The sequence below is a fragment of the Mustela erminea genome, chromosome 7 (assembly GCF_009829155.1).
Source record: "Mustela erminea isolate mMusErm1 chromosome 7, mMusErm1.Pri, whole genome shotgun sequence".
NCBI lineage: Eukaryota > Metazoa > Chordata > Mammalia > Carnivora > Mustelidae > Mustela > Mustela erminea.
In genome coordinates, this window is record NC_045620.1 from 106396574 (window position 1) to 106423129 (window position 26556).

The 26556-nt window shown below is 42.4% G+C and overlaps 1 protein-coding gene across 1 annotated transcript; it reads right to left on the reverse strand.

Moving 5' to 3' along the window:
• Window positions 1–3731: 3731 nt before the first annotated feature.
• On the reverse strand, window positions 3732–25937 carry MRPS5 (mitochondrial ribosomal protein S5). Its single transcript, XM_032352801.1, has 12 exons — window positions 25832–25937; window positions 23500–23580; window positions 21450–21587; window positions 20489–20614; window positions 18836–19069; window positions 17764–17798; window positions 15931–16021; window positions 11606–11652; window positions 11064–11121; window positions 10694–10756; window positions 6580–6716; window positions 3732–4112 (listed from the first exon to the last, which is right to left on the reverse strand). Exons 1-12 carry the CDS (start codon window positions 25887–25889, stop codon window positions 3888–3890), a joined length of 1293 nt encoding a protein of 430 aa, XP_032208692.1. The 5' UTR covers window positions 25890–25937; the 3' UTR covers window positions 3732–3887.
• Between the last annotated feature and the right edge of the window lie 619 nt (window positions 25938–26556).

Here is a 26556-nt window from a genome sequence, read left to right on the forward strand (position 1 = left end):
AATCAAAACCACAATGAGGGGCACCTGGGTGGTTCAGTGGGTTAAGCCTCTGCCTTCGGCTCAGGGCATGATCTCAGGTCCTATGATCGAGGCCGGCATCAGGCTCTCTGCTCAGCGGGGAGTCTGCTCCCCCCGCCCACCCGCCTGCCTCTCTGCCTACTTATGATCTCTTTCTCTCTGTCAAATAAATAAATAAAATCTTTAAAAAAAAAAAAAAAAAGAATTACGTAAAAAAAAAAAAAAAAAAAAACACCCCACGACAAGATGTAGAGAAACCCTTGTTCGTCACCAGTGGGAATGTGAAGTGGTGCAGCCACCGTGGAAAACAGGTTAGCAGTTCCTCAGAGTTAAGCATAGAATCATGGTATGACCCAGCAAGTCCACTCCTAGGTATATTCCCCCAATCAAAAACTGGACTACACAAAAACTGGCACAAAAATGTTCATAGCAGGGACACCTGGCTGGCCTCAGTCAGAAGAGCGTGTGACTCTTGATCTCACAGTTGTAGGTTCCAGCCCCATGTCAGGTATAGAACCTACTTAAAAAATCTTTTTTTAAAAGTTCATAGCAGCATTATTCGTAAGAGCTAAAAGGTAGAAACACGTGTCTATCAACTGATGAGTGTATAAATAAAAATGTGGTTTATCTACGCAATGAAGTATTTTTTGGCAATAAAACCGAATGAAGTATTGACAGATGTATATGAATGAATCTTGAAAACATGACACTCATTCAAAAACATCAGTTACAAAAGACCATGTATTGTGGGACTGCACGTGTGAAATGTCGAGAATAAGCAAATCCACAGAGAGGAGATCAGTGGTTACCACAGGCTGGAGAAAGGGGGTCCTGGGAAGGTATTGCTAATGGGTACAGAGTGCCTTGTTCTTAAAAAGCTCTTAAAATCGATTAGGCTAATGGTTGTACAACTCTGTGAATAAACTAAAAACTACTAAACCATTAAGAGAATTCAGAAGAAATTTTAGGAGAAAAATGTCCAAGTTTGGCAAAAGACAGATACACCTATAGATTCAAGGTGAGCAACCCCCCTCCCCAAATAAATGGAAAGAAATCTATCCCAAGACATATTGTAATCAGACTACAAAACACTAGACAAAGAAAGGTTCTTGAAAGCAGAGAGAGAAAAACAGCATCTTGTCTGTAAAGGGAAACCATTCAAAGGAAAGCAAATTGTCATCAGAAACCAAGGAGGCCAGAAGAAGGGGCCTATTTGTTGAGTGGTGAAAGGCACTGTCAGTCTGAGCCGGATACCTGGCTCTGGGACCTACTCTGAAAGTGGAAGTAGAACTACGGCTGTAGTAGCTGCATTATTAACTTAGCTCTACATTTTGTTCCCTACCTAATTCACTTTACCTTGTCCACCTCTATCCCGTTTACACACTGAGGACTGGACGGTAACATTGGTCTATTGACATAGCTGACGTGCCAGGTCCCAAAGAGTGCCTCACTGTCCAGAAGAATGCTCACCTCCAGACTGTTTCAAGGCCCCAATCCAGTCACTCAAGGTTCCAAGAAACCCCCTACACTCCTCTCCTGCACACAGGCTGTCCCTAGACTCAAGAAGGCAAAGCAACTTTGGGAATGATCCCCTGGATTCTCGTTGGGCTGCCCTTCTGATAATATAGCTTTCTTTGGTTCAAAACCAGTGTCCCAGTCAGACATTGGCTTACTGTGCACTGGGGACACGGACAAGCTTGAGTATGGTAATAAACCTGGATTCTCTAGCTGGTGAAACTAGTCTTAAGGAATGAAAAATACAGACATTCTCACTGGAGGAAAACTAAGAATTTGTTAGCTAAAGGAAGTTCTTGAAGCAGGAAGGAAATGTATGAGATAATCGATATACTTACTTATTTGCTTATTTATTTATTATAGAAAACATATATATATTATATATATAGTAGAAAACAGAAAATAAAATAAATTGCCCTATACATATACATATCTGTGTATGTATATACATACATAATCTGTATATACATATACAAATACATATTTGGCCCCAGTTCCTGGCACAGAGATCTCAAAACCACTGTCATTTCTTAAGTGATAAGAGCATTGGAAAAATCTTTTATTCTAATAATTGGTCTTTGACCCCAGTTCCTGACAGTTCCTCGAACCCTTGGAATTTCCTAGGTGATGACAGGGTCTTTTGTTCTAATGAGGTGACTCTTGATGGGCTCCTGGATGGGGTCTGGTCACCAGACAGACCAAGCTGTGATTAGCTTAGAATTTTCAGCCCCACCTCCCATTCTCCAGAGAGGGGAGAGGGGCTGGAAATGGGGTTAACGATCCCTCATGCCCGTATAGTAAAGCCACCATAAAATTCCCAGCACTACAGGGTCCTGGGGGCTTCTGGGTTGGTGAACACACGGAGGTGCTGAGACTGGCACATCCTTTCCCATGCACCTTGCCCGAGGCTCTTCTCCATCTGGATGTTCCTCTGGATCTTTTATCGTATCCTTTTATGATCAACTTGTATACAGGAAGTAAACTGTGAGCTGCTCTAGCAAATTCACCAAACCCAGCGAGGCTGCTGGGGAAACTCAGAAGCACAGGGAACAACCCACCTGTGACTGGACTCTAACGTAGGGTGAGGGCGGTCTTATGGGACTGAGCCTTCAACTGGCGGGATTGGACCCCACCTTCAGGTCAACAGTGTCAGAATTGTGTTAAATCGCAGGACACGCGAACTGCCTAGGGAGAAAAAAACCCACAAGTCTGGTGTCAGAAGTGCTGTGAGTTCAGCAATAAAGGGGATATGCAGGAGAACGGGGTGTTTCCTACTCAGAATGCTAACAGAGACTCCTGGAAGGTCAGGAAAGAAGAACTAAAAGAATAAAAATATGAGTAGGGCACGTCTGACTGGCTCTTGATCTAAGGGTCTTGAGTTTGAGCCCCCACATTGGGGGCAGAGTTTACCTAAAATAAATAAATAAATAGGGGTACCTGCGTGGCTCAGTCAGTTAAGAATCTGACTCTCGATAGCTCAGGTTCTGATCTTAGGGTTGTGAGTTCAGGGCTTGCGTGGGGATCCATGCCCAGTGTGGACACTACTTCGAAAAAAAAAAAAGAAAATGAAAAAAATAAATCAATAAAATTTTAAAATATGGGTAAATAAAATGGGCTTTTGTTTTCGTCTTGAGTTTTCCATATTATGTTTGATGGTTGAAGCAAAAAGTATAATATCTAACATGGTCCTAAATGTAGGTAGAGGAAATTTTGAAACACTTACAGACACTAGGGAAGGTACAGGATTTAAAGGGAGGTAAGGTTTCTATACTTCAAACGGGTAAAATATCAGCCCAGTAGACAGGTGATGAGTCACATATGCATAATGTAATACCTAAAGCAATCACTAAAACAGCATACAAAGTAATTTAAAAAAGAGAATTTCTAGTCAAAAACAACATGGTTTGCCCATTTTCCTCTAGTTTCAAGCTGAGTGACTGTAATCAAGTCATTGGGTTGACTCACTGAATTCAGTGTCTGCCTTTAGCTCAAATCATGATCCCAGGGTCCTGAGATTGAGCCCCAGATTGGGCTCCTCGCTCAGTAGGAAGTCGGCTTCTCCCTCTCCTTCTGCCTGCCGCTCTGCCTGCTTGTGCTCTATCAAATAAATACAATCTTAAAAAATAAATAAATAAAGTAGCCTTGATACTGTGTATGTACTGTTCTTTCGCAGTTCTCGGTAGATATCACATGCTCGATAAGTTAAAGCTATAGTTATTTATTATTTGTCAATAAAGAAGGTGGGCCTGTCCTTTAAAAGGAAAGTGACATTCCAAAATGTGAGTGGCTGAGCCTCCTCTAGATGCTGGACAGTACCAGCTGCTGCAGCTGTGCGAGGCCAGAGGGAAGGAAGCTCAGGTAGCGGCTCTCTTTAAATTCGACCACACTGAGCGCTTCATTCCCTGTGTGGCCCGTACTTCTTGCCAGTCCAGTTTGATGTCTGGAACCTCATCTTCCGGCTCAGGATCCTTTCTCAGGGCTCCCTGTGGGGAGGCCACCACGATGGGCAGAGGGCCACACTCCTCCCGGAATTCTACAACGTGGAGACTCTTCTTATCGGCCAGCTGTTGATGGGTTTCCTGGGCAAGACCAAATGGAGAACGCCAGGTTAGGTCTATGAGATGTATCTATAACTGAAAGAACAGGAATGTCCACAGACCACTTGGGGACTTAACATTTCAGAGGATTCTGGGCAATGTACCTTGCAGCTAAACGATGGGATCGGGAGTGGATGGCATCATCTCCCCACTCCCCACTGGAATGGAGGAAGAGACCTTGGCCTCTGGTCTCTTGGCTTCTAAACCCCCCAATGATGTGTCATGCCATGCCCAAAACTGAACTTGAATCTCATCAAGACCCCAGTTCTAGCCACTGTTTTATAGGACACATAGGGAGAGAAGACATTAAGAACCCACAAGTATTTAGCAGTAGATTGGGAAGCTACAGGACCAAAAAAAAAAAAGGCAAGGAAAGAAAAAGAGGGAAACCTACAGACTAGAAGTGACCTAAAAGACATGGCAAGAACTCATAATGTATAGACCTTTTCTGTAAACTAACAAATTATGCAAAAAACTTTTTAACAAAATTAAACAAATGGGTACATTACTATGAACACCACCCAGGTAACTGAAGATTTCAGGTATAACAGCAGTGCAGGGTATTTTTCAATCTTTATCTTTTAGAAATACATACTGAAATATTTACAAATGCTACAAGGTGATGTCTGAGACCTGGTTCAAATGGGGGAGGTACTGAGAGCAAAGGTGGCCACAGCTACTAACTGCCAACACTGGGTGAGAAGGCCATGTGGATTCATTACAGACAGCAGCCACAGAAGACCGGAAAAAGGCAAATAAATTTAGCAGATGGCTTATTGATAGCACATTAAAATACCTGATATGTCCAACCTCATTTTCCAGACTCTATGGCCATCTTATACTGTTCTAATTCTATGTAAGTTTGATATTAGAAACATGAGCTATTTCATAGAAAGAAAATAATTTAAATTAGTGGGTCTTACAATCAATGGCATATTGCTTAAACTGGTGACATTCTTTCTCTTTTTGAGTGGCACATAAAATAATGCAACATTTTATTTATGTATTATTTTTATTATTTTTGAGAGAGTGCATGTGCGTGTGGGGAGATTGAAGAGATTCCCAAGCAGCCTCCACGCTCAGCACAGAGCAATGTGGGGCTCGATCTCATGACCCTGAGATCTTGACCTAAGCCAAAATCAAGAGTCAGTCACTTAACTGACTAAGCAACGAAGGCACCCTAAATAATGCAACATTTTATAGTTGATGGCATTTTAGAAGAGATGATACATGGTGATCATATCAGAAAATTCAAAGTACTAACATAAAACAAAAATATTACAGGGGCGCCTAGGTGGCTCAGTCTGTTAAGCATCTGCCTTCAGCTCAAGTCGTGATCCCGGGTTCTGGGATCAAGCCCCCACATCGGGCTCTCTGCTCAGCAGGGAGCCTTTCTCTCCCTCTGTCTCTGCCACTCCAACTCGTGCACACACTCTCTCAAATAAGTAAAGTCTTTAAAAAGAAACAAAAAAATTACATAAAAGAGCAAGTTTCCCTGATCATAAATATAAACTATCTAAAACCAATACCTTAGTTATATCAAACAAACCTCTAATGTGAAGTCTGAATTTAGAAGTCCTTTTGAAGCCTATTTTTTATAGTACCAACACATACCACTGTTCAAAAAGGATCTTTTAACCAAAACTTTTCTTCCAATTAATTTTTCCTATTTTACACAGGGATATGTATAATTATTCCAAAGACCACATTATTCAAAACGAGGTATCACACTTCCTAAGTATCAGGAAGACTATCACAGTTGAATCTCTTGAACCTGGTTGTCTTTTCTGCTCACCCAGCTGCTAAGGTCTATCCATCCCTTCAAAGGACAGGCCATCCCTTGGAGCAGGTAAAAGGGCAGCCCAGGGGAGTAGAGCAATTGTGCTCCTCGCCCAGGCTGAGGGGGGCAGGCTGGGTGGTAGCACAGGGCTCTCATCTCTGCAGAGAAATAACTTGGCATGTTAAGTTCATGGCTCCTTCTGACTCAGGTGTCCGTCTGAATGACCTATGCGGGTAACATGAAAACCGCTTGTGCTTCTCCTGAAGACAGCACTCTTGAGTGGACCGGCTTCACTCTAGTCCCAACTGAAAGGACTAAATCAGGAAACAGACTTTCTCTCTCTTCGTTACATTTCTATACTGTTAGAACTGTAGAACAAGCATAAATTCTGTTCACAATAAAACACAGATTATAATTACTGGCTTCTATAAATATTTCATTTCAAAACTTTACGATAGCCACGAGGTATTTTTTAAAAGGGTAATTTTCATGAACTAACTCTCCAGTTCGATTAATTAAACAGATGCAGCCACAGGGAGCAAAGAATGCCCAAGCCCTCAGGCAGTAACGGGACAGCAACTCCAAGAGGCTCCCAGGACATCACGGTCCAAATGCCCACAACTGAAACATGAAGAAGAAATTCTGTTTCAGAGCCCAGGGAAGGGTTACCTGGCGGGAGAGCCCATGGAAGAGGCCCCGTGTGAGGTTGAGCATGTTGACGGACCCAGAGACCTTGGCATACATGTCTTTGATGCCAATGAGCCGGCAGATGGTGATGATGGCCCGATGGCAGCGGAGCCCATAGCCTAGAAAAGGAAAAACACCATTAGTCACCTTGCTGCCTTTCACACAGCTTTGGCTCTGAGTTTGGGAGGCCCTGCTTCACATTCTGGCTTCATCACTTCTCTAGAAAACTTACTTCCATAATGGCACTGATTTAAAACAGATGTTATAAAGACTAAAGAAATAATATATATAAATCTCTTAAGCAAGTGGGCAAAAATACCAGGGATGTTATAAAGATTAAGAATATAAACATTAAGTTCTTGGCCCCCCCATGCCTGAGTTGGCTAAGAACAGAGGAACACATCTGTTTTCACCCTCCTCAATTGCTCAGTTGCACTGAGATCTACTTCCTCTTCCTGGAAAAACGCCTCTCTTGGCTTTGGTAACACACCCTCTCCCTCTCCCCCCAAAACGCAGCATCTTAATTGCTGTTTTCAGGCACTTCGTGGAACTTGCTTATCTGATGTTTCCCCTCAGTAGAATGCGGGCTCTGTGAGGACTAAAATAGTGTTTATTTCTACTGTATCCCCAGAATCTAGATCAGTACCCAGCAAATGCAGGTAGCAGGGAGGGAAAGACACCCCAAGTTTAGACTCTAACATTTTGATAAGCCAAGACATGGAACCCAGCACATACCTCCCTGCTTTAAGACAGAGGATCTACTCTGTGTTCCTGGCTTTCTAATTTCCAACTTGTAATGGTAATTCAATATATGTATGTAAAAACTATATGGATATAAGGACCTAACACAGAACCGTGCTTTCTACTTGCAACAGTCAGTTAAATGTGGATCCCAGAGCTATGCCAGATCACGTGAAAACTAGGGACCTCAGAGGATAGCTAAGACAGGCAACAACAGGTGGTTTGCCCTTCTTTGTGGAGTTACATACACAGGACAAGTGTTCACGTGAGAACAAATGCACACGTGCACAGGTATGTATAAATGCACACACCTCTGGAGACTGGTGCCCATGCAAGACGGTGCAAGGCAGGTTGTGGAAGGGCCTGGAAGGCAGATTCTAACCTGCTACCACTCACAGGGCAAGAGCCTCCCTTCTCCACACCCACTTAGCAGAGCTGATGCTGGGCTCCCGAGGGAAGGCGTGTCTACCGCACAGGCACTGGGCCATACACAACGCTCCCCAAATGGGGGCCAGTTTTGTATATATACAAACATCCATGCAATAGTGGTCACAGCCCTATGGTAATTATTTGGATATACTTGGATTGTAAACAATTCCAGGCAAGAACTTTGTCAAAACCCTTTTTTTTTTTTTCGGTTTTCTGGGTTTTTTTTAAAGATTTTATTTATTTATTTATTTGACAGAGAGTGAGATCACAAGCAGGCAGCAAAGAGAGAGGGGAAGCAGGCTCCCCAATGAGCAGAAAGCCTGATGTGGGGCTCGATCCCAGGACCCTGAGATCATGACCTGAGCCAAAGTCAGAAGCTTAACCCACTAAGCCACCCAGGCACCCCTCAAAACCCTGGTTGAATGCAAGTTAAATGTATGTGTGCATGTGTGTGTATGATGTGATATGGGGCATGCTTGGCAGTGCTGCATGAGGCATTAACCACCACACTGCAGCCAAGGAAGAAGCATCCCAAGGTCAAATAAGTTTGTGAATGCTGCCTTCTCTAGCCCACTCTGGGAAATTCACACCGCACAGCAGTGCATTAAAGACTTCGACAACCCCAAAGATGCCCAAGCATCTTTTCCTACTTTCCGTAATCGTTTTCCCACATGCACTCTTTCTGGAGTTCACACCTATTAATATCTCCTCACAGAAATAGCAATACATGGGAACATAGTTTAGAAACTGCTATCTTGGGACGCCTGGGTGGCTCAGTTGGTTAAGCGCTGCCTTCGGCTCAGGTCATGATCCCAGTGTCCTGGGATCGAGTCCCACATCAGGCTCCTCGCTCGGCAGGGAGGCTGCTTCTCCCTCTGCCTCTGCCTTCCACTCTGTCTGCCTATGCTCGCTCGCTCTCTCTCCCTCTATCCCTGACAAATAAATAAAATCTCAAAAAAAAAAAATTAGAAACTGCTATCTATAATGTATCCTACTGTTTTAGCTTCAAGATCAGGAAATTTAAACCCGGGACGCTTCAGTGGCTCAGTCAGTTAAGCATCTGCCTTCAGCTCAGGTCATGATCCCAGGGTCCTGGGATTGAAACCTGCATAGGGCTCCCTGCTCATTGGAAAGCCTGCTTCTCCCTCTCCCTCTCCCCCCCTACCCCCCATGTTCCCTCTCTTGCTGACTCTGTCAAATAAATAGATAAAATCTTTAAAAAAAAAAATTAACCCCAATGCACAGGGAACAGGTTCAACTATATAGAAACCTGAAAAATACAGCTTCAAGAGACAGGGAAGATTAAAAAAAACAACTTTAGCCATTAATTCAGCCATCCTTCAAAAATCTTTCAGATATAAATTTATCTATACTAACACTGTTCAACAGAAATAGGACATAAGCCATAAATGCAAGCCATCTATGGAATTTTAAAATTTTCTCATCAATGTATTTGAAAAAAAGAGGTAAAATTAATTTTAGTTAAATCTTTGATTAACCTAGGGGCACCTGGGTGACTCAGTGGGTTAAGCCTCTGCCAATGGCTCAGGTCATGATCTCAGGGTCCTGGGATTGAGCCCCGCATAGGGCGCTCTGCTCAGCAGGGAGCCTGCTTCCCTCCCCCACCCTCTCTCTGCCCACCTGCCTCTCTGCCTACTTGTGATCTCTGTCAAATAAATTTTAAAAATATATATTTTTTAAATCTTCAATTAACCTATATCCCCAAACACTATCATTTCAACATGTAATCAATAATAACTTTCAGCTATTTTACATTCTTTTTTTTCATAATGAGCCTTTAAAATCTGGTGTATACTTGAAAATCTGATGTACACTTGGCAGCAGATCCCAGCAGCCACATTTCAATGGCTCGACAGCCACTTGGGGTCCCAGCTACCACAGGAATAGTGCAAGTCGAAACGTTGATGTCAAAGTGTTTGACTCAGTACTTTTTCTAATAATAAAATAAAGGTTTTTACTAGGCATACAAATGATTGTGATTTTAAAGCAGAAGGCAAGTTCTCTTGTGCACAATTAGTACTGTGATGTTTTTTCTTCCTGATTTATTTCTACATACTAGAAGCTTTGACATGAAAAGTTTAGATGTTTTATCTTTTTCTGACCCAAACTTTTTAAGATATATCTAGAGTATCATTTTAACTGTAGAACCACAGGCTAAATACAAATCCAAGTGCTCAAGAATTCTACACCCAGAGTCCACCGGGCATGACTGCCCCAGCTCCATGACCCTGAATTCTGCCTGCCTGCCCTTCCAAAGGACAGGAAGGTCCACTTTGGCATCCCCAGAGCTTAGCACAGCACCCAGTTCAACCGATACTTGATGATGCGAGCAAATGACCAGAACCAAAGAAACTGTAAGAGTCCTCCAACTAATACCATCAATTATTCTCGAGGAGGAACTCATGTTCCAACTCATCCAAACCCAATGACTCACTCGGTTGCTCTTTCCCATTCAGAACATGCTCTTCCCACCTAGAACTCCCCTGGAATATGCCTGTGTTCATTCGAGCCTGAGTAGGTTGACTACTTTTATGTCCCTGAGAACCTCAGCCTGCTTAGATCTAACGTAGGCCTTTCCTTTTGGTGTCTTCAAAAGGGAGTTCAAAAGGGAGTTTCAAGGGGCACCTGGGTGGCTCAGTGGGTTAAGCCGCTGCCTTCGTCTCAGGTCATGATCTCAGAGTCCTGGGATCGAGTCCCGCATCGGGCTCTCTGCTCAGCATAGAGCCTGCTTCCCTCTCTCTCTCTCTGCCTGCCTCTCCATCTGCTTGTGATTTCTCTCTGTCAAATAAATAAATAAATAAATAAATAAGGGAGTTTCAAAAGGGGATCAAAAACAGAGGACAGGACGATCTGGGAACATTTCTCTGCTTTATCTCTAACAAACTGTAAGAGTGTGTTTGGTTACCTCTAGGTTGTTTCTTCATCTTGATATGCGTCCTCTTAAATCTTAAAGAAATATCATGGAATACTGGAGGATAAAAACATAAACATAAAAGGATTAGGCATACAGCTTTAATGCCCTTACAAATACACAGGGCAACTGCTACTACCCTAAGCGGCTGGTACACACTGGCCAAGGATGAGTGACAAAACTCTGATTTCACTCATTACTAACCTTCTCAGGGGAGAAAACTTGTTTCTGTATTTTACATAATTATTTGTTCCAGGACACAATAACCAGCAGAGAAACACAAAGACAGCCATAGAGCTAAACTGCCACACTTAAGGAAACAAGTATAACCCTGTAAATTTTATGAGAGAAGATTAGCACTCACTTGTGTGGTCTTCGTATCGCTCTATATAATGCAGATAGTGAACTGCCCTGTTCTTCGCCTGAAAGGAAAAAGGAAAATCATTTTCTTAAATCTATTGATAGAATTTACATTTCCTTAGAGATTAAAAAAAAATAATAATATCTTCCAGAAAATGTTTTATTACAGAAAATTTCACACTCACACAAAAATTTCATTATATACTTCGAAAAGCTGAGGATTTAATTTTAAGAATTTGTGACAGTAACCCTATCACATGTAAAAAAAACATTAACAGTAATTCCTTAGTATTTTTGAACATCCTGTCGGAGTTGCAACCTTCAGCTGTCTCGCACTTTTGGTAAGCAGCCACAAGTCTGCCAAAACCAGTGCAAAAGAAAACAGATGCTGTCACGGCTGCCTTTGAGGAGACCAGTAACTGATGCCAGGAAGCCTCGGGAGAGGGTTCTTAATTTCATTATTTTTTTCTTTTTTTTTTTTTTTGTAGTTCTAATGGTGCCTAGCACACTGATCTTTTACTATCAACAAAAGAAAAATGTACATACTTTTCTGAAAGCATCCACCCGCTCAGTGGCCTTCCCAACAGCAAAACCTTTAAAAAAAAAAAAAAGGAAAAATATAAAAAGGGGCATAAATTTGGCACACAATGTCTTTCACCACATTTCAAGTGTCAATTCCTAAAATATTGCACAGCACTACATTTGTCTTCTGTCCACAGAAAACCCGTTACCCAAAACAAATGATAAAACATGAAGCTACAGGGGGGAGGGGGGTTGGGAGAAGGGGGGTGGGGTTATGGACATTGGGGAGGGTATGTGCTATGGTGAGTGCTGTGAAGTGTGTAAACCTGGCGATTCACAGACCTGTACCCCTGGGGATAAAAATATAAAATAAAAAAGGAAAAAAAATGAAAAATTTTTTAAAAAATGAAAAAAAAAAACAAAAAAACATGAAGCTACAGATGGGCGCCTGGCAGGCTCAGTCAGTACAGCATGCGACTCTTCCATCTCGGGGTTATGAGTTCAAGCGCCACACTGGGTTGTAGAGATTACTTAAATAAATGAAACTTAAAGCAAAAACATGAAGCTACAGAGACTCGCTTTTCTGTTTTGGGGCAATCTGGAAAGATCACATTTGAAATTATCTCTAAAATCCAAGGTTAGGTATATAAAACTACCTTTTATAAATCTCTAGATAAAACTAAATACACTTTAAAAAACTAACCATGCTCGGGCACCTGGGTGGCTCAGTGGGTTAAGCCGCTGCCTTCGGCTCAGGTCATGATCTCAGGGTCCTGGGATCGAGTCCCGCATCGGGCTCTCTGCTCAGCAGGGAGCCTGCTTCCCTTCCTCTCTCTGCCTGCCTCTCTGCCTACTTGTGATCTCTCTGTCAAATAAATAAATAAATAATCTAAAAAAAAAAAAAAAAAAAAACTAACCATGCTCTACACTAATAAGATAGTTTTGAAGATTTTTAAAAATAGATTAAAATAACCAAAACAGTTGTGGAAAAACATATGTTGGCTATAGAGTAAAAGCACAACTTCACTGGAACTTTTTTTTTTTTTTAACTAAGCTGTGTATTTTTAAGAAGTTGTTTTGTTTATTTGTCGGAGAGACAGCACAAGTAGGCAGAGGGGCAGGCAGAGGGAGAGGGAGAAACAGACTCCCCGCTGAGCAAGAAGCCCAATCCAGGACTCGATCCCAGGATCCTGGGATCGTGACCTGAGCCGAAGACAGGTGCTTAACGACTGAGTCACCCAGGTGCCCCACTAGAACTTTCATATGCAATTCAGATTTTCAATTAACCAGGAAATAAAATCAACAGTTCTAAGTTTGTGAATGCTTAACTCTATAAAATGAGATTTAGGGTTGCCTGGGTGGCTCAGTGGGTTAAAGCCTCTGCCTTCGGCTCAGGTCATCTCAGGGTCCTGGGATCAAGCCCCCCATTGGGCGCTCTGCTCAGCAGGAAGCCTGCTTCCCTCCGCCCCCACAATCTGTTTCTCTACTTGCTTGTAATCTGTCAAATAAATAAATAAATAAAATTAGATTTATCACAATTTAACAGAAATGCTGCTATTATTTGCTATTACATTAATTATTTACTTTGAAGAATGTATTTTATTTTTAAATTATATATACAAAAGTAACATAAAGCAATACTGCTCCATGAAATGAAATGCAAGACCTATGATAATCTGGGACAAAAGGGGCTATAGATTTTATTTATTTTTATTTTTTTATTTTTTTTAAAGATTTTATTTTTTTTTTTATTTGACAGACAGAAATCACAAGTAGGCAGAGAGGCAGGCAGAGAGAGGAGGAAGTAGGCCTCCCGCTGAGCAGAGAGCCTGATGCGGGGCTCGATCCCAGGACCCTGGGATCATGACCCGAGCTGAAGGCAGAGGCTTTAACCCACTGAGCCACCCAGGTGCCCCGGGGCTATAGATTTTAATTCCTAGTTTTAACAAAACAAATTAAGCCATATAAGTCTTAGAGGAAAATACCAATGAACTTGTATTGAAGGCTTTCTAAACAAGATACAAAATTAGAAGTGATAAAAAAAAAACTAATAAAGTTGCAATATAGGGACACCTGAGTGGCTTCGTTGGTTAAGTGTCCAACTCTTGATTTTAACTAAGGTAATGATCTCAAGGTCTCCCCATGTCAGCCTCCACACTGGGCATAAAGCATGCCTTGGATTGTCTCTTTCCCTCTCCCTTTGTCTCTCCCCTGTTCATTCTCTCTCTCTCAAAAAAAAAAAAAAAAAAAAAAAAAAAAAAAAAGCTGCTATAGAAAGGTTTAAAACTTCTGTGGATTTAAAACTTTTGTGTAGAAAAAAATTTAAAGTGAAATCAAAGTATAATAGACAAAGGGCTAATGCCCTTAACTTACAAAGAGCTTTTACCAATCAGTAAAAAAACAAACAAACAAACAAAAAGACCCCCATAACCCAATAGGAGAATGGGTAAAACAGGTAAACAGACCTCAAAAAGGAAATAATGGCAAATGAAACATGTAAAATGGTGCCCAAACTCTCATAATTAAAGAAATGCAAATCAAAACTAAGAGATCTGCTTGACAATCAGTGATGTTTGATAATACCCAGGGCTGGCCAGGGTGTGTTGGTATGGAGGGACCTAAACTGATGCAACCTTTTTGGGGGGCAATCCGGCAATACTTATCAACATTTAGAACACATCTAACTTTGAGGCAGCAATTTCACTGCAAGAAGCTTCCCTTATTGATATACTGGGGAAAGTACAACAAATTACATATACAAGAAGCTCACTGGTTTTTCTAAGCGGTGAAAAATGGAAATAATATGGACATTCACCAAAAGGGAAAAGGTTACAATAATTATGTTTCTTCACCCAATGGAACACTATGCAGTCAGTACAAAGAATGAGAGGGAATCTGTTTATGCTCCTACAGCAAGACCTCTGGGTATAATACTAAGCAAGGAAAGCAAGGTACAAAATTATGGATATACTCTGTAAATGTTTTTTAAAGGTAATTTTTAAAAAATGTTTTAAAAGGTAAATGGTGGGGCCCCTGGGTGGCTCAGTCTTTAAGTGTCTGCCTTCAGCGCAGGTTATGATCCCAGGGTCCTGAGACCGAGCCCCTCATTGGGCAACCTGCCCAGCGGAAAGCCTGCTTCTCCCTCTCCCACTCCCCCTGCTTGTGTTCCCTCTCTCACTGTGTCTCTCTGTGTCAAATAAATAAATAAAATCTTTTAAAAAAAAAAGGTAGGGGCACCTGAGTGGCTCAGTGGGTTAAAGCCTCTGCCTTCGTCTCAGGTCATGATCCCAGGGTCCTGGGATGGAGCCCCGCATCAGGCTCTCTGCTCAGCAGGGAGCCTGCTTCCTCTTCTCTCCCTCTCTCTGCCTGCCTCTGCCTACTTGTGATCTGTCAAATAAATAAATAAATAAATAAAATCTTTGGGGGGAAAAAAGGTAAATGGTGATACATCAATACAGAAGTTCTGGAAGAAATAAAAGTAACTATTAAGAGTGGTTTCTTTTGGCAACATAGTATCGTATAGATGACTTGTTATGACACTGTCAGTAAGGGTTTAAATAAACAGTTCTCTTTCCTAACACACCCATGTACGTACTTTAAAACCAGATATTCACTGGGGAAATTTTACCAAAAAGTATAAAGAAGAAAATTTAAATGATGCACAAACCTATGGACTAAACATTATTAACTTTTTGGGGATTATATTATATAATCTTCTGTGAAGTTTTTTCAGTTGCTTATTTTTACTTAGCATAATTTTATAAGTAATTCTCCATTACTCTTTAATGGCTACAGAAGATTACAATGTGTGGCTATGCTTTTTGTAACTATGCCCTTTTATTGAACATTTAGTGGCTTTTCCCTGCTAAAGTTTCACTATTATACATAACACAACAGTTTCTTTTTTTTTTTTTTAAGATTTTTTATTTATTTATTTGACGGACAGAAATCACAAGTGGGCCAAGAGGCAGGCAGAAAGAGAGGAGGAAGCAGGCTTGCCACTAAGCAGAGCCTGATGTGGGGCTCAATCCCAGGACCCTGAGATCATGACCTGATCCGAAGGCAGAGGCTTTAACCCACTGAGCTACCCAGGTGCCCCAACATAACAGTTTCTTAAGCCTTTTCAAATATCCATTGCTCTTCATGGAAAATGCAGGTAGAGAAAGATCTGTTCCTTCTTTTTCCTCTAAGGGGTTTTATGGGTTTTTTGTGGACCCAAGCCACTTAAAAGGTTTCATCTGTACAGAGAGTCTGGGCAGCAGCAAGAACCCATGGACCCCAGAGCGGAGCTCAGGCCACACCTGTCCCTACCTCCACCACCAGCACCGTGCCTATCACACCCCATTCACCTGCAGCTCCTCGGCCGTTCCCCACCGCGACCAGGACACGGACTGATTTTTTTCTTCCCTCTTTTGCTGTCATATTGAAAACATTTCTTACCTAAAAGACAAAATGTTTCATATGTATAGCACCTTAAGAAAAATCTGGGGGAGCCTAGCTGGCTCAGTCAGTAGAGCATGCAACTCTTGATCTCAGGGTTGTTGAGTTCAAGCCCCATCAATTTAAAAATAAAATAAAAAGGAAAAGAAAATTCGGAATTAAGGAACTAGAGTGACCTCCTTCCACACACACCCCCATAGTGAGTAGCTACACCATCCTCCCAAGCCCTGAGCACCAACAGCAAACTTTCTCAAAAGGAAAGCTCTCTCTGCGCCATTTCTTCAGTGGTAAAGTGGGAATAAGGCTCTCCCTTCCTATTTCATAAGGCAGTTAGAATGCTGGACTGAGAGCTTTTGAAGGGATTCAAAACTATAACTCTGTACAACAAAATTGTACACTATTTTAATGAATTTCACAAAGGAAAAGAGTTGCTGATTAAACTTTGAAAGAATTTATAACTGATAATAACATATCCCAATTATCAGAGATGTTAGAATATGAGAATATGCTCTTCTTAGAAATGAATGAAAATGCAGTACATAGAATTAGGGTAGGACTGGATCTCTGTATGAAGGATTAGGCTCACCTGATAATGCAGAATTTGGAAATACCTGCTTATTATGAACTACACGAAAATCTGTGTTTTATTTAGCTTGGTTATTTTGTTTTTTTGGTGTATTTAAAAGGCCAGGAATTATGAAACTGTTACTTCTAACTGCTTACTTACATGGCAAGCCCTTTCCCATAAACATAGCTTAAAGGAAAAGGGAGCTCCTGTTCACGTCCATGGATAATCCTACAGGAAATTATCCACATATAGAAGAATTTTCCAAGGGATTAACTTCCAAAGGTATAAACTGGTACCGAAAGACATAAAACGCTTGTAAATGTTATTTTAAATTACTGATAACAATGATACAATATACATATTTGATCACAAAATCAGTAAGTGGTTTTTCCATATGGTATTTAATTGTTCTAGCTCAAAGCGAAGCTCACTGTGAGGAAGTGCCCTGGAAAAAGTGACTGAAATTTACCTGATACAGGTTTCAGTTTCAAGGACCCACAAACAGCCAAGCAGATTGTGTCCTCATCAAGAGCTGGGTCCTCACAGCAACTCCAAGCTTTCTTCCCCTGCCCCATGGTTCCTCCTCTCTGCCCCCAAAACCAAGTACCCAATACAGCTTGGTTAAGAATTCAAGGAGAGATTGCTAATCCTACTTTAGCTTTGAAGGAGGGCTTTAACAGTAATCTCCAAATTCTGTTCTCCACAATACCACTGAGGTTGCCTGGTCATGGGTCCACAACTGGTAGCCCCCAAAAAGGGCAGCAATCAGGAGAGCCAGTATCAAGTAACTGCAATTAAAATGTCATCATTTCCTTATCCAGATCAACCCTGTGTCTCAGGAAAGTCATGCATCAAAGGCTTTTCCTCAGAGGACTGAATGGTCCTCTCATGCAGGACCCAGATGGTGCAGTCCGTTAAATGTCCAGCTCCTGATTTCAGCTGAGGTCATGATCTCAGGGGCCTGAGATCAAGCCCTGCATTGGGCTCTAGGCTGGGCGTGGAGCCTACTTGAGATTCTCTCTCTACCTCTCCCTCTGGCCACCCCTATCCCTGACTCTCTTTTCCCACCTCTCAAAAAGAAAAGACCTTTCCTGATGGTTCCTCTCGTGCTAGTTCCACTCCATCCACCCCAACTTCCAAAAGCTCCACTGGGTATTTAATTCAGCATGCCTACCTCAAGAATCCTGGTATCAAAATCATCGTATGTTTCTGTAGAGAGAGAAGAAGCAGACACAGAGATAAACGTGTCTATATGGTTAGTACATAAAAGTATTTTCCACCCAGGCACACCAACAATTTTTAAGTGAGAAAGAACCTCAGATCTCTGAAGCCAGTTCTAGAGACCCTGCCTCTTCATCAAGACTCTGGTGGCCACGCTCATCCACGCGCCCACCCTACTTTCAGCAGACGACCCCACCACCTCCTCACAGACTAAATGAAGCCACCAGACAGACAGCACTCAGACACCACGCCCCCAGCATGCACACGTTTCCACTACCAACAGCACAGGCTCCCCTGAATCCGTAGTCACAAGTGAATCCATTTATCCATTCTGGATCTGGACCCTCAGTAGGGATTTAGTTATGAGTTTTTTTTTCTCTCCAACCCACACCTTCGTCCTCTCAACTGAAGCATTTTGTTCCATTCTAAACACATTCACCTGAATCTCTCCACCTCAACTTCTCTTCTCCCCTCTAAGCCAAACTCGTTGACAAGAGTTTTTTAGATGATTTTTACTTCTTTATATATTTGGGATGGGGCGAGGGGTGGGGAGGACTCTCTTTTCTAATTCGGCCTGCTAAGTATTATCAATTTTTATTTCCTGTATACTTTTATGAAGCTGAAAGACAACTATCTAGTCTATCTCCTGTTAACAAAATAGCACTCCCAAGCTATGTTGCTCCATAGGTACCCCATGAGCAAACCTGTGTTTGGGGAACTGCACCCTACACGTGGCTCGTATAGACCCAAAAGGCATGGTACCACATTCAAGGCTCTGAGAAGTCACACAGTAAGGATGCCACACAAGTACTTTGCTTCTCATGTGTCGAATACCTCTTGGTTGTGGGCCTCTAATGTTCCATAAAATACAACTAAATAATAATGTGAAGTTATTTCGGTAATGTTCAAATCCTTTCTTGGGAAAAGGCAATTTAACAGACAAGTAAATAAAATCTTATTAAGGAATTCTAGAACTGTAAGTACTCTCTCTGTCACAAAGGAAAGCAACACCAGGACTCTGCTACCTCCATTGGGACCAGGGTCAGGAGGGCCAAGGCTGACGCCTCCCCAGGTGTTTCCGCTCCATCCTCGCTCGCGTTTAACCTTCATCTTCCTCTTCCGGTCCCATTCCTCCCTCTGCTGGACCAGATCAGCCTCTACCTTCTCCTGCTCTTCCTTGCTTCTTTGGGCAATGGTCTGCACAGCTCCCTCTCTCATAAGAGGGGCATTCAGACCAGGCCATAAGAAGCCACGACGCCCTGAAGGTTTAAAAAAAATACATTAATAAGAATTTTTAAAAATCATCCATTTCTTAAATGTTAAGCTGGCAGGCAACGTGTGTACAGATGATGACACTGCTGGATGGAGCTTAAACTAACGATCACCTGGTAGGCCACTCAGCACGGTCTATTAAATATTTAAGTGTACCTACCCCGTAACTAGTAATTCTACTTCATGATGTTACCTAGAGAAACACTCCTGTGCAAGTACGAAGCATAAGTGTGCTTGGACAAGGAGGTCCACTGAAGTGTTATTTGTAAAGGCAAAGAGTGGAAACATTCTATTGCTATACAGCAACATTGGACTGGTTAAATGAACTACGGCATCTTTAACCCATGAAATATTCTGCACTAAATTGAAAGAATAAGGTAGCTATATAGGTTTTGATATGGAACAATTTCCAAGACCTATTACCAAGTGAAAAAAGTAAACCATAAGCTAGTTCATATCATGACATAATTAAATTTTTTTTTTTAAGAAAACGTGTGTTTCTTTTAGAGTATTTATGTATACAAAAACATTTTAAAAAGTCAGAAGGAAACACATCAAAATGAGATCAATGCCTTGCTTGGGGGCAGCAACTGGGATTGGAAGAGAGAGAAAGGGCATCAAGGAGACTTTAGATTTCTCTATAATCTTTGAATTTTTTACTGAGAAAGTATACGTAATGAGACTGTTGTAACTTTTAGAAATGCTAAAAAATAAGATACAAGGTGAGTCATTAGAGAAAAAGATTCAAGTAGACAAGCAAGTGCAGTGAATGCTATTTTCTTTATGCCTGGAAGCCTATTACAATTAAAGATAATTTGTCAGCCCCCACGGCACAAAATATCGATTCATGTACACTGTACTATTTTTACTCTTCAAAAAAACACATGTATAAATGACCATGTGTTCCAGGGGTTGGCAAATTAAGGCCCCGGGGCCAAACCCTGGCCACCATTTGTTTTTGTCAAGTTTTACTAGAACGCAGCCATCCTGGTTTGATCATGTATTATCTGAACTGTCTTTGAGCTCCCATGGCAGAGCTGGATAGTTGGAACAGAGTCCATGTGGCTCACTAAAGCTAAAAAGATTTACTAACTGGCTCTTTACAGAGAAAGTCTGCCAACTCTCTCAATGAATCATAAGCTCCTTGAGAGCAGTGACTGTCACAGAAGATGCGACACAATGGCACTTAAAGCTTGTTGAATGAAAAACTGAATGAATTCCTTTCCACGGGATTTTCTTGCCCCCAGAATCATGGGACATTAAGTGAGCCATGTGGTTGAACTCTAAAACTACAGACCCTAATGCCCTTCCTGAAAAATGTGCGAGGCTTCTAGACTATAAAAACTCTCTATAAAACTAGGAGGGAAACCTTAAAAAGCAATTAGGTTTATTATAAATAAGCTTACCTTCACCAATGACCTGACCCCTGTTCAAATCCTTTCTTCTCTTTTTCTTAGTTCTTTTGCCTCTTCCTTTTCTTGCTCCTGCTCCAGTCTCTGCTAAAGCGCCTTTCCAAAGCTCATCTGCTGTCACTATAATGAAACAGGTTTTTTTGTTTTTTAATTACCAAGCAATGATCAATGGTCCTCTACTGAATGAAAAAGGCCAGAAGAGGCCACCTTCACTTGTATCACTGTGATACAAGTGGTGATCTTCTTTTTGATTTTCTGTATTTACCAAATAATCTAAAATGAATTGACTTTATAATCCTAACTTCTTTTTTTTTAAACAGAGACTGTTTTTTTTTAAGTCATCTCTACACCCAATACAAGGCTCAAACTCACAACTCCAAAATCAAGAACTGCATGCTCCACCAAATGAGTGGACCAGGCGCCCCAATTCTTTTTATTTTCCCCCAATTCTAAGTTCTTTTAATTTGCCAATGCTGAGTTCTGAAATCAATCTCCATTTATTACAAGCTAATTTCGGTTCAGATTGGACTATTTCAAATACCACTGCAAACAGGAACAGTATTAGTAACACAATGTCTACTGAAAATTAACTTTTCCTTTTGTACTCTCTCCTCTACCAAAGTGCAACTGAAAACAGACCTGAAGTACATTCTTGTTGTGAATCTAAATCAGCAGGGATTTGGGCCACAATTCAATACTTTAGGTCTCAGGTGCCCCAGACGAGGGGATTAAACTAGTGTTCACCAAGTACAGTACAAATAGAGTTGGTAGTACGTGAGATAATTCTAGGAGGTACACTAAGGAATATTTTTATTTCAAGAGCACATCATATACTAATTTTTTAAGTGTTAATTCATTAAAGGAAGAAGAGGAAAAAGAAAAAAATTAAGATACAAAAAAGCACCTTTTATTTTCCTGTTTCAGGAAATGAGAGGTTTGTGGCCAGTCTACGTACGTTTAGTGAAGAAACTATAGGCTCTATACTGTTGGCCCATCAAATTACTAGGAGAAGAAATACAGCACTGTGTCTGTAGGGCACGGCTCAAGCCGATGAAATGATGAATGTCTCTGGTTCCTGGAGACGACAGAGGGCCTATAGGTAGATGGAATAAAACTCCAAGTTAGATGCCCATGCCTGTGGAAAAATATTGCCAGCACCAAATAATTAATTGTTCCTGACACAAATAAGTCACTTATACCTGAACATTTAAGGGCCCTATTTTTTAAAGAGTTTATTTATTTATTTGACAGTTGGAGATCACAAGTAGGCAGAGAGGCAGGCAGAGACAGAGAGGGGGAAGCAGGCTCCCTGCTGAGCAGAGAGCCCCATGCAGGGCTCAATCCCAGGACCCTGAGATCATGACCTGAGCTGAAGGCAGAGTCTTTAACCCTCTGAGCCTCCCAGGCACCCCTTAAGAGTCATATTTTGAGGACAGCCTTTCTTTAAAAAATAATCATATTTAGACTGCTGAGCTAACTGCCGATCCTAGTTAGAGAAGTGAGAGTTCATCCACACGATGGATGCAGCTGTCTAAAAAAGTAGATCTGTCCTTACCTGGGTACCCACGGCGCTATGTTGCCCTGACAACCCCATGATCAGCACTGTCTACTCTGGGCAAGTAGTGACCTCTGCTATATTCAGCAGGCAATGCACCTGCGTGGAAAGACCTGTAAATGGCCTGGTTAGAAGAGCACAGTGCCAAACAGGAGAGCACCCTACCCCTTCATGCTGAAAAAACAAGGAGGGGACACAAATACACTTTACGGACTAATTTCAGAAGCATATATAAGAAATCGGTCACAGCAGTTGCCTCGGGGGAAGAAAACTGATGTGTCCGTGGTTAGTGGAAGAGATTTGCTTTTTTTGTTTTTTTGGAATTTCTCTAACCACATGCATGTTTCACACAAGAAGACGTTTTCAAACAGCCATGTCCTAGAGGCAGCCGTTTGACCAAGTCCATGGGTGGTAGTGTCCTGTGAGGGAGATGGCAGGTGACAGGAATCAGGGAAATGGGAATGCTGATTACAAAAACAGTACACACACTCCAGCTTTGTATTTCACTGGATAATCAAGTCACTGTGAAAAAAATGAGAGGGAAATTAAAACAGCCCTGGAGAGAATAAAGTTGATTTAGGGGCACTGACTTGAACAGAAAGCCAAAGAGTGACAGCAGCTGTTTTCACGTCTATGAGAAGTGAGGCCAGTCTGTGGCCTTCCTCATAGAAGCCTTCTGCAGACCATCTATCAGCTCAGGCTGGGGATACTGCCTGGCTCACAGCAGAGGACAGAGTCAGTAGCTTATGAATGAGTAAGTCGCCCAAATAAAGGGAAGAGCTCAGGTAAGCACACTCTTCTGGACCCCTCAAGCAAGGCATGAAGTTATCTCAACAAGTGGGGTTAACAAGATAAAAGGGAGTTAAGACTAAAAGTAAAGTTCCAGAAGGTCTAGGACACAATGAGATTTCAATTCTGCCCTAACTATAGGAAAAGGCATTTCACTGACCACAAGTACAACATGGGCTCAGCAAAGGTTGGCTTCCTTCCCTTCTGGAGAGTGACTAAAGAGAGGGCCCTGCGCTATGTCAGTGTAGCAGTAAGGCCTCTGTACAGACACAGCTTTACTAGGACGCATCACAGTATCCAGACAGCTCTAGACCTAGTCTTGCCACTTACTGGCTGTGTGATCTGAGCGAGTCTCTTAGCCTCTCAGAGACTCACTCGTCATCTGCAAAATGGAAACGAAACCCCCTCATAAAAAGTGGTGATAATTAACCAATATAACATGTTACAAGCCTGACACACAGTAATTACTCCAAAAATCACAGCTCTTATTTTTTAAAGCCCTGAAATATAACAACTATAATCATATAAAACTTGAAAACTACTCCAGGCCTTATGCACTTCCATTATAAAAAATGTGCTTTGTTCATTTTCATTTATTCCTACATAAAGTACGCTAGCATTAGATCTTGTAAGAAAAGGCAGTTGGATAAACCAATCTTACCATTGCTGAGAACAGTCTTCACTGCCAAAATGGAAGCTGCTGGAAAGGTATTTCGGTAAAGCTGTCTGGACCATATGTGACCTGTAAATTTTTTAAAAATTCTTTTAAAATACATTTCTACATTAAAAAGAACATTTTAAAAAATATTTTATTTATTTATTTTACAGACAGAGATCACAAGTAGACAGAGAGGCAGGCAGAGAGATGGGGGGTGGGGGATGCAGGCTCCCTGCTGAGCCAAAAGCCCCATGTGGGGCTCAATCCCAGGACCTTGGGATCATGACCTGAGCCGAAGGCAGAGGCTTTAACCCACTGAGCCACCCAGGCACCCCTAAAGAGAACATTTTTAACACCCAAAGAATATTGATATCTATAGAATAATTGAATCAAGAGAAGTAAATGAATCATTTTTGGATCCCATGACCACTTGAACATTACATCGTATCTTCTCCTTCATGCTGACATCTAACCAGTTACCAAACCCTATAAATTGTCCTCAAATATCCATCAGCTGCACCCCCTCCCATTGTCTCACTGCCCTTTCTTTGCTCAGGCGCCATCCCATGGCCACAAGATAACAACAGTCTCCTAGCAGGTCTTGCTGCTCCCCCTCTAAATCCCCACCTGTTACCAGGCAGGCCTTTCTAAAATAACACGCTTGGTCACTTCCCAGGCCCGATTTATCATTCTTTGGCTCCCTACTGCCTGCAGAACAAAGTCAAAACTCCTCCACATGGCATACAGGACTACAACGTGGCCCCAACCTTCCACATCAGCCTCATCTGTCACCATTGTCCCCTCCACCCTCTTTCACTACACCAGACTTGTAGTCATTCTTGAACACACTCTGCTCTTCAATCCCGTTGTGTCTCTGACATGCTCTCCTGAAACACCACCTACAACATCAATGAATCTTGACAAACTATGTTAAGTAAAAGAAGCCAATCATAGAAGGATACATGGATACATGAAATATCCAGAACATGCGAACTATAAAGAGAGAAAGATAAGTGGTTGACCAGTGCTGGGGGCAATGAAAAACTTGGGGGATGAGAGCCAAAGGATATACTTTAATGAAAATGTTCTAAAATTTGGTTATACAGTGATGGTTGTATTTATAAATGGTTGTTTTGTAAATATACTAAAAACCACTGAATTGTAAACTTTAAGAGGATAATTGTAGTGTGTAAATTACATCTCGATAAAGCTGCTATGAAGAGAAGTTTATAATATACCAGAAAAAGGGGTAGGCAAAAAATAAATAAATAAAAAACAAGAAAACAAACTAGACTCTGGATCCAAGTGGTATGGGTACAAAAACCTGATCCCCTCCCCGTGTAACCTTAAACACGTTTCTCAACCTCTGTGTGTTGATTCCCTCATCTTTATAATGGAAATAATAAAGGCATCTATCTCACAAAGGCACTGTGAAGAGGAAGTGAGGAAGAGCATAAACAGCTTAAGATAATCCCAGGAACACAGTAAGGGCTCACGAAGGAAAGCTACAAATGCCATAGATCTTATTTGAACCGAGCCTTGAAATAGGAGGAGGTGGTCCAATATGGGACAGAAGTAAAGAATGTTCAGGGCAGATTTTCTGCCAAATGATTTCTGGTTAAATTTCCCAACAAATGAGTTACAAAAAAAAAAAAAAAAAAAAAACAAAAAAAAAACTTCGGTTTTTAGAGGTCTTTGGTTTTCGGAATTACGAATGTTGGGTTGTGGATTTACAATAAAATAGAACGAAGAAACAAGGCCAAGTCGATCATGAAACATAGGGTAACACAGAGCAGACTGCCCCTCTGCAGGCTGCAAACCACCAAAGGTGGGAGAGGACAATTTAACAGCAAAACCTAGACATTCAAAACATCCTTCTTTTCAATAACGACACCGACCAGCCCGGAATCTAAAATGACTGATACTAACCTTATCCGACTCAAGCTGGAGGACTGCCTCCACCTGCCTCGAACCCTCACATCGACATCTCCAAGTGAACCCATCACCAAATGAATTACCATCACGCCCGCCGGGAAGGCGATGCTTGCTTCCCAGTTCCCCGCGCCTCTTAGCCAAGCACGCACTAGCAGTTTGGTGAACTGGAAGGAGACTTGGGCGGCGTCCCGCTCACCCTCACTTTACAGAGCCCTGCGATCCAGAGAAGGCGCGGAAGCGCGCAAGGTCACACAGCGGCTCTGGAAGGGACGGGAGCCGAGCATGACAGGTCCAGGGGCCGGGTTCTGTCGCTCCTTTCTGCCCGTGCATCTGCAGTCTGCGGGAAAGCCCAGGTTCCCGACCCCGCTCAGAGCCCCTCTCCCAGCATCCCGGCTCTCACCCGCCTGCAAGCCACACAACGTAGGGAGACAGCCCGCGGCTCGCACCGCCGCCGCCATAATGAAGCCCTGCGAGCGCCTCCGTCCGGACCGCCTTCTCCACTGCCTGTCGCGACTGCAACTCCCGAAAGGCTGGCCACAACCTGCGGCTGAATTCCCGAGGCCAGAGGGCCGTGCCGCCGTGCAGACTGAGGTGGTGGGGAGGGGGGGTTGTCTCTACCGGCAGCATGAGAGAGTGAGTCCGGCGCAGCCGCGGACAGCCCCCTCGGGGGGGGTCCTCGCATTAGGACCCGGGGGCGGGGCTTGGGCTGGCGTCCCGGGAAGCCGGGACTGGCTTACAGTGAATACTGCTGGGGGCACACGCGAGTGACCAGACGAAAAGGCTGCGGACTCTTGGGTTCCGTGAGGGCCTCCTAGGGCTGACAGGAGCTGGGGCTGCGGACCGTCCGCAACAAGAAGTGCGAGGTACAGACGAGCACGAAAAGTGTCTAACGCTGCAAGGGGTGATGTCTCGAGAAGGTTTAGAGTAGGTAAGACAGACAAGAAGTATAAAGTTCATACCCAACTCTGGTAAAGCTCTGACGTGTTTACAGTTATTACGCACCCTGGATTTCACACGCATTTATGGTTTCTTCCGATTCTCACGTTTGGTCACACACTCATATCCCAGGCCTACGGCTGCGGTGTTTTCACCAGCCCGGCTCATGGCTTCACTGCATCTGGGTCT